This window comes from Condylura cristata, unplaced genomic scaffold, assembly GCF_000260355.1.
Source record: "Condylura cristata isolate star-nosed mole 26May11 unplaced genomic scaffold, ConCri1.0 scaffold00037, whole genome shotgun sequence".
In the NCBI taxonomy this organism is placed as follows: domain Eukaryota; kingdom Metazoa; phylum Chordata; class Mammalia; order Eulipotyphla; family Talpidae; genus Condylura; species Condylura cristata.
Window position 1 is genome coordinate 9,971,752 of NW_004567138.1, and position 14,361 is coordinate 9,986,112.

The 14,361-nt window shown below is 37.8% G+C and overlaps 1 protein-coding gene across 2 annotated transcripts; it reads left to right on the plus strand.

Moving 5' to 3' along the window:
• Window positions 1-489: 489 nt before the first annotated feature.
• On the plus strand, window positions 490-14,361 carry SLC17A3 (solute carrier family 17 (organic anion transporter), member 3). Of its 2 annotated transcripts, XM_004693325.1 has the most exons (11): window positions 490-574; window positions 5,399-5,604; window positions 5,801-6,034; window positions 6,120-6,207; window positions 8,276-8,362; window positions 11,312-11,430; window positions 11,551-11,712; window positions 11,998-12,127; window positions 12,216-12,363; window positions 12,957-13,047; window positions 14,227-14,361. In XM_004693325.1, the coding sequence occupies exons 1-11, from the start codon at window positions 490-492 to the stop codon at window positions 14,359-14,361; spliced, it is 1,485 nt and encodes a 494-aa protein (XP_004693382.1). The 2 variants fall into 2 exon arrangements, with proteins under 2 accessions (XP_004693382.1, XP_004693383.1); XM_004693326.1 differs by lacking the exon at window positions 5,801-6,034.

The window sequence follows — 14,361 nt, forward strand, 5'->3', positions numbered from 1 at the left end:
GCAGACCCCTAACTGGGGGATTTCTAAAGATGATAACAATCGAGGACCTGCTGGGCATGACCAATCTTGAATTCTTACAATCCTCGATAAAGTTTCTGCTGCTGCTGGGATTATTACTATCAGCAACAGATGGGAAACTGAAACTCACACTTAAGCTACTGTGGTGTTTGGGCGCATTAGCTAAATCACAGCCTGCAGTTGAACTTGGAAGTCACTAGCTCCAAAACCAGCACTCTTAAAGTATACACCGTGAGCACTCCAGATCCTAAACAGAAACAGTTCTAGACCTCAAGTACCGCATACCTGTTGCACTGAGCCAACAGCGGCAAACCATCCCCCCTATAGCCCATCCTGATGAAATGGCCTGGCTTTTGTTGGCTTGGTACCCTCTGTTTATGTGATTCAAGGAGTCTGTTTCTCTTGGCTGACATCCATGGATTACATATTTCTCTAATAGGCGAGAAACAGTCATCAGGAGAGAAGAACAAAATGGCCTCCCTCGTAGAGTTGAAACCCACAGCAGAGAACAGTAAGTTCTCCCAAGATATACAAACAGAGAAGAAGCTCAGAAAAGGTAAACACAACCTCAACTCTTTTTAGGATTTTAGGGTTATTTTTTATCTGCAATGTTTTCCTACAAAGATATGAATTTATATCTTGCAAGTTGTTCAGTTCTCTTAAAGTATCAAGTAATATAAATGTACATTTTGCAAATATAGGAGGGCAACAAATGCCACTATACTAAAAACAGTCTTTCATTTTAGTTTGTGTCCATATGTATTTTCATTCATGGTAACTGCTACCAAGTTGTCTCAATTTAATATTATATATATATACTTGCATTATTTAATTAGGTAAAGAAAAATTTAATATGATCTACATATATTCCAAACTGCTTTATGATACAACTGTTATTCTTAAATGATACATATTATCCCCAAATATGTACTTGATACAATAATACTTACTTGAAGAATATTGTGGCTGGATATTTAGTTGAAGAGTTCTGTTTTACTAATTAACTAACTTTTGTATGTAGGTACACTCACATGTATATATGCATATAAAACAGTTCAATATATTTATACTAAAGTAAATGGTACTCTGTGATATATACGGACATATTTTAACATACTGTTTGTCTACAATTGGAATTATCATTTCCCCAGGGTTTATTACTAACAAGTTAGTATTTTGAAGCAAAGGATAAAAATATTGCCTTTTCTTTGGCCACTATAGAGAAACTTTGGTGTTTATCTGAACAAAAGTGAAGCCACATAGAGAATTTTGAGCAGAGAATATGATCTAACTTATGGTATAACTAGAGTACTTCAGTTGGTATATTGAAATAGATTGGAATCAGGAAGTAAAAAATCCAGACATTTTGCTAACTAAACCACTTGGAAGTGGCTCTAAACAAAAAGATAACAAGAACCCTGTTGAGAAGTGGTAGGACTCTACATACTTTTGAATGTAAACACCCCACTATGTTCCAGATCTGCTGAATATAGAGTGTGAAAGAAACTAACTAAGGGAAATTGCAAAATGTTTGATACGATGATATTTCTATCGACTGAGTTTGGAAAGAATCTGAGTAGATCAAGTTTGGGTTGGAAAAGTTTAGATATTTAACTTCAAGTCCATTACATTTTTTTTTAGAAGAACAAAACATAGTATATTAAAAAGCAAAGCCAGCTTCAATTAGATAAATGAAGTATTATTATATCTTGAAACTTTTAAAATTTTAAATGAGATATTGCTCTAAAATTATTTTCCCAAACATTAAAGTTATTTCAGCATATTTACTATATTATTTAGTTTTTCTCCTCCATTAACTGCTACAACATCCTTTACATGTTCTATTTTTTTTAAATATTTTTCTATTGCTTCTTCAATTTTTATGCTTATTAGGTTTTCAATATAATGATACTTTACTCCCATGACAAATTTCAATGAAATGTAACATAAGTATCTTTTAATACTTGCTTTTTCCTACTAATATGTTCAACTGGTCCTTATTATTTTTGTTAGCTGTAATTACTTTTCTGTTTCTTCACACACATTACAATAAACTTGATGGCCTACAATGACACATACTTATTACAGAGTTTTTCGATGACTCAAATCTACACATGCCTTGGCTTAGCTGTTTTTTCTTTTCTGGGTCTGTAGTAACATGCTTGGCCAGATGGTGTTTTCATCTGGGGCTAGAATCAGGAAGAAGCTCATTCTAAGCTCATTTAGCTTGCTGGTGAAATTGGACTTTTTTTCAGATACACACTGAGGAGGCTGGATTTTAGCTACACACAGTTCCTCACTGTGCGAGCCTCTCCAATCTGCTTACTTCACCACATCTACAAGAACACTGTCTAGCTGAAGTTCTCTAAAATGGAATCACATGTAACAAAATGTAATTATGAGAATGGCATTATCTTTACTGGCGATAAACAAATCATAGGTCCTTTTCCTCCTCAAGGAGAAGGAATTACACCAATTTGTGAGTACCATATCATGGGACTCACTGGGGATCACCTTAGGATCTGCTTGTCACATCAGTTAAAAAAGTCCCCTGGACTTTGACTAGAATAGTGTTGAATATCTCAATTTAACTTTCCAGTTTCAAAAGTCAATGATTCACAGTGTCAATCAATGCTCTCTTCAGGTGGTTAAATATTATGCCTTTGGGACATTTATTAATCCACATACTCTTTCTTACACACACACACAGTCCCACATTCTTATGTAGCTAGGGGCCAGTGAAATACTTAACAGCATTGGCACCAACCTAGTAAAGTAGACATGACAGGAACAATTCATTTGGAATAGACACAGCACAAATAATTTTTAAGAACACCTGGGCCCTCTCTGGTGGCACAGCGGGTTAAAGCACAGCCTTGAGAAACTAAAGCCACTTCCGCATGAGTTCGATGCCTGCCCCGGAGGTGACCACATGGTGTGGCAGACCCCTCCTGACCTGCCCGCTGCTCCCCTCAGCAGTTGTACTTCATCAATCTGCCAGTTCTTCTCCCCACTCTGTCTCTGGTGAATCCTCTCACCCTCCGCATCTCTGGCTTGTACCCCAGTTCTGTATGAATAAATAAATAAATCTTAAAAAAAAAAAGAACACCTAAATCAACCTGTGGGTAACATTATATCCAGCAATCATGGGGTTAAGTCTTTTAAAATAAATCTTCTAGTTTTACTTTCAGCAAGCTCACTAAGACAGGTGTTCACCCTCTTCATTTGTGTGACATTAGCCTCTTGGTTTGCTAATATTTGCTTTTAGTAATCTTTGGCCTCTGGGATCTCAAGTCAATTTAGGGAAATCAGAGACCTAGGAACCCATAAATTGTTAGTTAATTTAATTGACACCGTCACCACCCATGCCTGAGGGAGGGAAACCCTTCACAAAGATGTTCTATTTGATCCTCACTCTATTTACAATATATTCTCAGGTTTCTCCCAAATTCTTCTTCCAAGCCTCTCACTCACTACACTTCTTTTCAGTGCACTCCATTTAAAAAGAAAACAATATGTGTTTATTTATTTTTAAAAGAAAGCAGTATGACCTTGAGAGGAAGCCTCTTCAGCCTGTTTGTTAATCTCAAGGAACCTCTTTCAAAGCTTCCAGCACTTCTTGATGAGTCAAGGTGTTGTCCTCTTCTCCAATACCACAGATAGGTGTGTTTGGGTTGTAGCAAATGTGGTATCATGGAACAAGATAAACACCTCCATATTCATGAGTTACAACAGTTAGGAACATAGCCAATGAAACTCTCTCAGCTGGTCTTTCCACACCGTGTTTCCTAATCTATAAAATGGAGATAACAGTAGTAGCTGCCTTGTAAGATTTATGTAAGGATTAAATGAATTGACTCTCAGCCATCATAGTAAATGACCTTTCAGGGACATCTGACACCCTGACTTCCTGGACACCATACTTGCCTGGTTTCCTTCCTAGCCCACTAGCCAGTCCATTTAATTTTCTTTGCTAGCTCCTCCCCACTCATTTATACTTTAAAGACTGGAGAATTCCATTCTCTTCTCTATTTATTCTCACTTCTGAAATATATTAGTTTCAAGTGTCATTGTAGGTCATTAACTTCCAATGTTATGGCTCAACCCCTGCCTCTCTTCTAAACTATAGATTTGTATATACAACAGGTGTTTCTTAACACCTTCTCTGGTGTCCAAAATGCACCTCCATTTTAATTCTCCATTGTAAGTTTTTATCATTCCACTCCCCCAAATTTTGTTCTTTGTATAGAACTTCCTTTCTTAATGAGCAGCAAATCCATTCTTCTAGTTTATGAGAACAAGAATCTCTCCCATCCCCTCTCTGCCTTATAAAATTGAAACACTGGCATAGTGTTACTCCTGTGTTGGAATTTGTCTGGGATCAGATCACATCTTCATTCTCCTACTTCTATACCCTAGTCCAAGTTTCTTTGCTTCTCTTCTTTGCTTCTTCCTGTCAATAATCACCTTTGCTGGAAATACAAAGACAGATTACTTGACTGCTGTGCTCATTCTCTTTCCTCCATTTTTTTCACTGTATTGTTTCATAGTTTGTGGGTATTAATTTTTCTTCTGAGAAAATCTTGCTAGAGGTTTAACTTCAATATAAATGAAAGACTGTCCTCAATACCTGAAGATACAAGAGAAGAATAGTCATTTACACCAATGAACAACTAACTCCTTTAATACTTGTTATATTATATGTGTAATGTGCACATATTTCATATGTAAATTATAGTATATACATAAGTCATATAATTTAAATATGCACACATTTTTTGTATGTATATTTACTTTAAAAAAGATTTATTTATTTACTCATACATATTTACTCATACAGAACTGGGGTACAGGCCCAAGGTGCAGGGGCAGTGAGAGGCTTCGCCAGACACAGAGTGGGGAGAATAGGCAGATGGAAGAAGTACACCGCTGAGGGGAGCAGTGGACAGGTCAGGAGAGGTCTGCCGCGCCATGGAGATCACCTCCGGGGCTGGGGATCAAACTTGCACTGAAGTGGCTACAGCTAGCTTGCAGTGCTGAGTCCTAACCCATTGCGCCACCAGGGAGGGCCCTATGTATATTTACTTTTAATATACATGTTATATACCTACATCAACATATATGTTTCCTTGTGAGTAATTTTGTTAACTATAAAATGCACTAGTCTAAGAATAGGATAGAAAAATGACCAGAAGGGCAGAATACCCCAGGGTAACAAAGGGCTTACCAAACTATGGTAGAAAACGCCCTTTGGCTCAACTCAAGTGATTTTCTCCTTTTGTATCTTCCTTTTCTAAAGTCAATAGGAAGTCACAACCAGGTGATGGTAGGAATGTCTGTATTGTGACTTATGAAATATAATATAATGTCATCTTTCCAGTGCCAACCTTATGTTCCACTCGCTATGGAATAGCATTCATCATACATTTCTGCAATTTCACATTGAAGGCACAAAGTGTTATCTTGAACATTACCATGGTAACTATGGTCAACAGTAATCGATCCCAGATGAATGGCTCTGCTAAAAGACTCCCTGTTGACTTATTGGATGGCCTAAATGATACTGTAAAGAGTTTTCCTATGAGGGTAAGTGATGCAAGATTTCAGTTGTGCTCACATTTTTTTGCTGGGTTTTTTTTTTTGGCTATTTATATTGTTGGGGGTGCTAAGGTAATAGGTTTTAATTGGGAAAAATGTGATTTGTAAACAAGGGAAATATTGAAAGAGTCTTGCTTTATAAGTTTCCTGTAAGTGACTTACTCTGATATTCTGTTCCCTTAAGGTCTCAGAGTATGACTGGAGCCCTCAAATCCAGGGTATCCTCTTTGCTTCTGTCAACTACGGCATGATTCTGACACTGGCTCCCAGTGGATACCTGGCTGGAAGAGTAGGGACAAAGCGAGTGTTTGGAGTGTCTCTGTTTGTGTCCTCACTTCTCACGCTCTTCACTCCTCTAGCAGCTGACCTTGGACTAATCTTCCTCATTACAACTCGAATAGTCCAGGGCATAAGCCAGGTAGCCAGATAGTTTATATATATGGACCGTATATGAATTTCTACATGGCACAATTTCTATATTAAAAAAGATATTTTTATTTTAGGGGTCAGCATTTGGGGGACAATTTGCACTTTGGGAGAAATGGGGACCTCCGTGTGAGCGGAGCCGACTCTGCACCATTGCCTTATCAGGTAAAGACGTGATTGAAATAAGTATGCTGCAATCCAACATTTTTACACTGGTTTCTTTGACAATTTTTTTTTTGCATGATTCTTTGTCTTCTGTTCATTTTATTTATACACCGGGGAGATGGATTCTTGTTGTGTGACATGACACATGACATTCTGTTATTGACATGACATTCTGTTATTTCTCCCCAGGTGATCATTTGTGACAGGACTTTTTAAAAAAAATTATTATTATTTTTAAGGTTTATTTATTTATTCATACAAAACTGGGGTACAGGCCAGAGATGCGGAGGGTGACACCAGAGACAGAGTGTGGAGCAGAACAGTTAGATCCATGAAGTACACTGCTGAGGGGAGCAGCGGGAGGGTCAGGAGAGGTCTGCCACGCCATGTGGTCACCTCTGGGGCAGGCGGGAATCGAACTCATGCGGAAGTGGCTTTAGCTTCTTAGTGCTGTGCTTTTAACCCGCTGCGCCACCAGGGAGGGCCCCCAAAATTATTTTTTATGTAGTCAATCTGATCATTCCTTTATGGTTTCATAATTTTGACTCATAGTTGGAAAAGTTATAAAAGCATCTATCCACATTTTTCCTTGAACTTGAATGGTTATGTTTTTTCATATTTAAATTTCTGGCATATTGGTTTATAGTAGTATTGGGTTTGACATATGAATCCAACTTAACCTTTCAAATTACAATCAGCTGTATTGTAATTTGGTTTGTGATCATCAGTCTGGAGAGTGAGCTGGAGAAGGAAGTCTAGATCATATGGGGGAAGAATGAAAACAATGGGAAGAGTCTGACTAATAAATAGTTGGTTTGCCCAGGTGGGTACTGAGTATAAGAAGGATAACTTTCCAGGTCATTTACGGATATCAAACATGCCAGGGACTCTTCAAACCCATAAATAAGCTATTTTTTAGAAATGTTGAGGATGTCCTTGTTGTCAGAGAGATGAGGGGAAAGACAATATGTGGTGAAAGTTTAATTTGCTACAATCTTTTAGCAGGAGAGTTCAGTGGTATCTTACATTAAAAATATTATAGTCAGTGGGAGCACTATGGTAATATCACCAGAAGGGGATGCTATAATTTCAAATACAAACAATAAAACTACCTACGTATATAGTATATAAACATATACACGTATAAACACACATGTGTGTGTACACACATATATACGTACAACAGGAGTAAAATACAGAAAAAAATAGTCTTTGATCTAGCAAGTCTACTTCTGATATCATACTGTACAGAAATAAATTATGTTTATATTTAGAAAGGCTGATTGTCAATGTTCAGCCATATCAATAAAACTAGGTAGAATCTACAGTGCCATGGAAACATAAGATGACTTGTTAAATGAAAAATAGATGTCACAGAACTATAGGTATTATATGCTTGAGCTTATTTAAAAATAATTATAACATGTATATATAATTTGACATGTAGAATTTAATGTTCATTTGGAAACCTGGAAACTAAAATTCATAATAGTCTAGGTTGGGGGGAAAAAAGAAAAAAGAAAAATGCCCTGTTATATATGTTAGTACTCTGTAAAGCTGGAAATCAATAGTGTTATTAGTGAAGCTTTCTGTTCATATATTACAGAAATGCTTGTACAAAAAGATGAGTATATCTATAAATCTATATTATTTGTATGCAGAGAGGAAAAGGTATATAATTATTTGTCAAATGATAAATTGTTGCTAGTGGTTAACATTAGAGCAAAAAGTAAAACTGGCTTAGCAGGTCATGTGAGAGGAACTTTGTGAAAATTAGTTTTTAAAATAAACATAAAATTATCACAAAATAAGAGGCATATATCATATGACATGCAATTAAAAATTCAAATATCATGACAGGAAACATGACTGTCATCTGCAATGGGGAGCTAGGGATATAGCAGAGAAAGAGGTCTTAGGAGAACAGAGCAGCTAAGTCATAAATCCAAAGTTTCCACACTAACCTGCTCTTCTCTCTGGCTTGGCAATACAGCTCTGTGCCAGTCACCTATCATCTGTAGGTGTAAGAGGAAGTCCAGAGCTCCACTTACCTTCTCTTTCTTTGCAGGGATGCCACTGGGGATCTCCATTGCCATCCTTTTGGGTGGTGTCATCAGTCAAGCCCTAGGGTGGCCTTTTGCTTTCTACATCTTTGGTAGGTGTCCTATTTCCAGGTTGTCATATCCAGGGAGATTCTTTTGCAGGTCTTTCTTTGTGTAGTTTTCAGGAGGGAATGTGCAAAGAAAGAAAGGTCCTAGAAGGGCAAAATATTTTAACATTATGTTAGGGCACTACTGACTTATGCCATCAGGGAATTTGAAGGCCTTCTTACCTTGATACATTATTTTAAAAAAAGATTTATTTATTTATACATACAAGAACTGGGGTACAGGCCAGAAGTGTGGAGGGGGATGAGAGGGTTCACCAGAGACAGAGTGGGGAGCAGAGCAGGCAGATCTACTGAAATACATTGCTGAGGGGAGCAGTAGGTGGCTCAGGAGAGGTCTGCTGTGCCATGCGGGTCACCTCCTTGGCTGGGGATCGAACTCGTGCTACAGTGGCTGCAGATAGCTTGACAGTGCTGCATTTTAACCCACTGTGCTACCAGGGAGGGCCCCTTGATACATTATTAATGCCAAGAGGCTGTGCAAGCTTTGAAGGCAATCCAGGACAAACTCGCAGATCACTGATTTGTGAGAGATGGAAGAAAGAGGTGCAGAGAGGTCACTGCTGCTGTGGGTTTTGCCTCAGAATAATCACAGCAACAAGGGGTCTTTGGTAAAGTTCCATTTGCCTAAAGAGGAGGAAACACGAAGCATTTTTACTTATTAAAAAAATTTGCCGAACCCAACATTTGCTTAAGTCTTCCATTCAACTGTTAGAAATGAAGAAATAGTGGTGTCTTTAGGCTTTTCTTTATATATTGTCATGTTGTTTATAAATTGTGATAGTTTCATTCTTTCCCAACTTGGGTTCCTTTTATGCCCTTTTCTGATGTAATTGCACCAGCTAGTACTTTCAATACTACACTAGTGGTAGTGAAAGTGGTACTTTCACTAGTGGTAGTGAAAGTCTTATACTAATCTTAGAGGAAAAGATTTCTTTTTGCTCACCAGTGTGATGCTACCTGTGTGCTTGTCACATGCAGACTTTATTACGTTGAGATCTGTTCTTGAATCCCCATTTCATTGAGGGTTGTTAATCACAAAGGAATACAGAATCTTGGAAATTGCCCTCTTTGCATCTCTTATTGATATGGTGTGTTACAACGATTGATCTGTATATGTGGAACCATCCTTGCAACCCTGGAATGAATCCCATTTGGTCATGCTGTATGATACTTTAAATGTACCATTGATTTGGTTTGTTAAGATTTTCTTGATGATTTTTGTATCTGAGTTCATCAGGGATATTGGTATGTAGTTTTCTTTTTTGTGATATCCTTATTTACTTTTGGGATCAGTGAAACTCTTTACCATATATTCTTTACTAGGTTTCATGTTCCACTTTCAAACCTCTCACCAGTTTGGATACATTTGTTTACAGCCTCTTCTCCATTATAGATAGTGAGGTCCTTGAAGGTAAAGGCAGAGTCATTTTGGGATCCCTGGATTCTCCAGCACACTGTAGGGTCTGAATAAATCTTTGCTGAATCAAACTCATTAAATATGGCTTAATCCTTTCTGTGTCTGTCAGGTAGTGTTTACTAGTAACTGTAAACTGGTATTCTCACTTGCTTCAGTGGGACATTAAATAATTTTTTATTGATGTAACATTGCATCATCACATTATGTAAGTTTCAGGCATCTATCCTTAAAAATCAACATCTGGATACACTACATAGAGTAGTTCACCTCCAAAAGTTCAAATCTATCCTTCTCCATATAATTGATCCCTTTCACACAATTTACTCAGTCCATGTCTCCTCTTCTGGTAATCATTACTATGATCTTATAGTTCACACTATAAACACTGTAGTATATTTTTGTTTTATTTAGTTTATTCATCTTTTTTTGTTTTTTATGTACCACATATGAGTGATTGGATAAAGAAGATGTGACATATATATTCACAGTGGAATACTACTCAGCCATAAAAAGATGAAATCCTGCCATCTACAACTTGGATGGACCTACAGGGTATTATGCTTAGTAAGATAAGTAGAAGGAGAAAGACAAACATAGTGTGACTTCACTCATATGTTGTGGGATGTATTGATTTTCTTCTTAACCTAATTTATTTAACACTCCTGATTCCTACAGCTTAACAGGCTCCAAATATACTATGATGTATTTTCTTGTCAGAATTACATCTGTCTGCATTGACGGCCCTTATAGCTTTTATTCACACAGCTCCCTCTGCCTGAGGGAATGAAAATGCTCCTGCTTCTCCATTAATATCCTGTATCTTTTCTAATTCACCCTCCTCTGAAGACTTTTTCTTTTCCTTCGTCATTCTAAATTATCTTTTTCTCTATGTTCTCAAGTGGCTTATTCATAATTCACTCACCATCTAAGTTGTGTTATACTTAGTATGATGTAGTGCACGACCATCTCCTCCAGTAGATGGAAGCCTCTATTGTGACAGTGATGGATCTTATAGTCTTCATTGCCCCTGAGTAGTGCTAGACAGGCAGAAGTGTAACTTAGGGACCCACTACTTTCCACTTGTATTTGAGGGGTGGTATAATCTTGTTGGACTGAGCTCTTACCCTGTAGAGTCTGTGCTAACTCAGGATAATCCATGTCAGAATTGAGCTAACTTGTAGGATACCATGTTGGTGTCCACAGAAAACAGAATTAATTGCTTTGCATGAAAAATGCACACATTTGGTATCAAAAGTGTCGCCAGCAGACAAAGAACTTTCCTTTAGTAATATCTAAACGGTTGAGAGACCAAATATTGTCCAACCCCAGGACCTGTCATTTCCACAAACACAAATGGTAAATATAAAGGAGTGGGCTCTGGAAATCTGTACTATTAATGTGACCTTTTTTTTTTTTTAAATGAGTAAGGACATTCACTAGACAATGTCATAATATTAAAGAAATTCACAGGACAAGAAGAATTCAACTCAGTTGCTAAATCTACTTTCTTCTCGCAGGAAGCCTTGGTTGCGTGTGCTGCATTCTCTGGTTTGTTCTTGTTTATGATGACCCTGCATCTCACCCATGGATAAGTGTCACAGAAAAAGAATATATCAGATCCTCCATGACACAACAGGTACAAGGAGGAATAACTCTCTCCACCTCCCTTCTACCAACATTTAGATTTCTCAGGAAGACTAAGAAATATGTGCACATGTCTAGATTTTACTGTTCTGACCAGTAAACTTGTTTTCAGGTCAGCTTTTCTAAACCATGTCTTCCTGTGAAAGCCATACTCAGATCTCTACCTTTTTGGTCTATGTGCCTTTGTGGTTTCAGCCATCAATGGTTTGTTAACACATTGGTGGCATACACTCCAACTTACATCAGCTCCGTGTTCAATGTTAACATCAGAGAGGTGAGTATATTCCCTCTATCCCTTTCTCCCATGGGCATGACTTACCCATTGCTGTTCACTTCACAAATCATCTCATCTAGGAAAAATTATTTTTTTCTTACCAAGAAATAATCAAATATGTAGCATGCATGTTATGGTTTTTCTGAAGGTATGACTGAAGAGACTACTGACTTTCTTAAGTCAGTATGATTTCAGGATCATCAGAATAATTATCATTGATCTAGCAATAAAGTCTCACTGCTTTTGTTATGACGGTTTGCTCAATTCCCCCCCTCCCCTCCTAAGAATGGATTCCTGTCAGCCCTTCCTTTTCTTGCTGCCTGGGTCGTTGGTGTCCTGGGAGGCCAACTGACAGATTTCCTTCTGACCAAGAATTTTAGGCTTGTTACAGTGAGGAAACTTGCCACAGTTCTAGGTAAGAACAGGCCCAAAGGGTCAGATAATTCACAAAGAATTCAACAGTGATGGTGTATCTCATGGTTTCTGTTTCTGTCCTTTTTAAGGAACCTTCCCCCCGTCAGCATTCCTTGTGGGCCTGCCCTACCTCACCTCCAGCTACATCACGTCAATAGCCCTTCTGACAATTGCTTGTGGACTATGTCCGTTTTGTCAGTCAGGGATCTATATCAATGCCTTAGATATCGCTCCAAGGTAGGACTATAAGCTCCACTCTTTTCACATTTTCTGAAAAAAGATTTAGACCTGTAGCATTTTGGGAACCCCACGGTTATTTTTCAAAATTATTTGCCCCCCAAAAAAAAATTTGCGCCAAGGCCACATTAATCTGTGGCCATTTTTTAAAAAAAAAAAGATTTATTTATTATGCATACAGAACTGGGGTAGAGGCCAGAGGTGGTGAGAGGATTCACCAGAGACAGAGTGGGGAGCAGAACAGGCAGATCGATGAAGTACACTGCTGAGGGGAGCAGCGGGTGGGCCAGGAGGGGTCTGCCACACCATGTGGTCACTTTCGGGTCAGATGGGAATAGAACTCATGCGGAAGTGGCTTTAGCTTCTCAGTGCTTTAACCCACTGTGCCACCAGGGAGGGCCCCAATCTGTGGCCATTTTTAAGGTGTGTGTGGGGGGAGGGGTAGTTTGATATGTCTTAGGGCTTCTTGTTGAATATATGCAGGGCAAATCCTTTGAACTGTAACTATGTGATGCACTCACACATGGAGCACAGGCTGAAGGATCCTGTCAGGCATCTCTGGATCTAGCCTTGGTTTTTCCTGTCATCCACAGACATGCCAGTTTCCTCATGGGAGCCTCAAGGGGATTTGCACAAGCAGCAGCTATCCTGTCACCCACTGTCTGTGGATTTATCCTCACTCAGGTAGGGTTTTTTGGTAAAGAAGGACTCTTAAAATACATTTGCTAATCCATACATAAAGGTAATCGAAAAAGATATTCACATTTTGGAAAATAAAATTAAATGGTGGATCTGGAGAGGTTAATATAGAAAATATTGAATTAGAATTTTTAATAAATAATGTTTTGTTAAACTAAATAAAACCTTTTGTCATATATCCCCTCTACCCCCCCACCCCCCCCCGCCACAAATTCAGCGGTGGGTCACTCTGTCAGGAAGATCATTCTGGCAATATAGACAACTAATTTCAGATCTCAATATTTACTCATTCTGAAGACAGAACAAACTCATTCATTCTTTAGTTCATTAACACCAGTGATCCTTTGGAAATACACATTTTTTGAAACTGAAATCACACAGTGACACAGATATTGTCAAAATGACAATTCTGTGCATAGCTGCACAAATTTGTCCATTGTCAAAATGACAATTCCGTGCATAGAAGCACAAGCTTCTGAAATTTTCATTTGCATGGTCCGAAACAATGAGAAAATGAGAGACAAGTTAAATTATTGGTGTATGTGTCTATCTATCTATCTATCTATCTATCTATCTATCTATCTATCTATCTATCTATCTATCTATCTATCTATCTATCATCTATCTGTCATCTATCTATGATACACACAGAGGCATTATTACAGTAATTTCATATGCAATAAACTCATCTAATTATTGATTCTTACACCAGTTATAAGAGTAGCATATTTTTATTTCTCATTTTCTCATGACTAATTTGAAAGTCTTCCCAAAAGAGAACATAAAGTCACAATTCTTCTAACTTTGACTTGTCTAACTCCAAAGCCCAGAATCTTTTCACCACCTTGTTGCAATCCAAAGAGAATCTTAAAAGCATTCTTAAAGTATTCCATGTAGTCAACATTTGTACAGAGAGAAAATGTACATATGGCAAAATGATAAATGCAATTCTGTAGGTGAATTGCTAAGGTCTCTAAATTCCTTTTATCAGGACTAGTCAAAATACATTTTGAAATTCTTGTTTACAACTATCAAGTCACTTTCAGGAAATTAATTTCTAAAGAGAAACTCACTGGTGCTTTTTGTCTTATAAATTATTAATGTGCATTTCATACAGAAAAAGATGAAAGAGGGTGACATTTATATGAAATTTTGTGTCCCCAGGACCTTGAATATGGATGGAAGAATGTCTTCTTGTTGGCATTTGCCATTAACCTAGCAGGACTAATCTTCTACCTCATATTTGGAAAAGCAGATGTCCAAGACTGGGCTAAAGAGAGGAAACTGACTCGTTTATAA

Excerpts from the sequence above, each read along its gene's own strand:
- SLC17A3 (XM_004693325.1), top strand. The coding sequence starts at position 490 with ATGGCCTCCCTCGTAGAGTTGAAACCCACAGCAGAGAACAGTAAGTTC. Across the intron at positions 11,431-11,550 it reads GATCCTCCATGACACAACAG|GTCAGCTTTTCTAAACCATG; the intron begins GTACAAGGAGGA and ends ACTTGTTTTCAG. Across the intron at positions 12,364-12,956 it reads GCCTTAGATATCGCTCCAAG|ACATGCCAGTTTCCTCATGG; the intron begins GTAGGACTATAA and ends TGTCATCCACAG.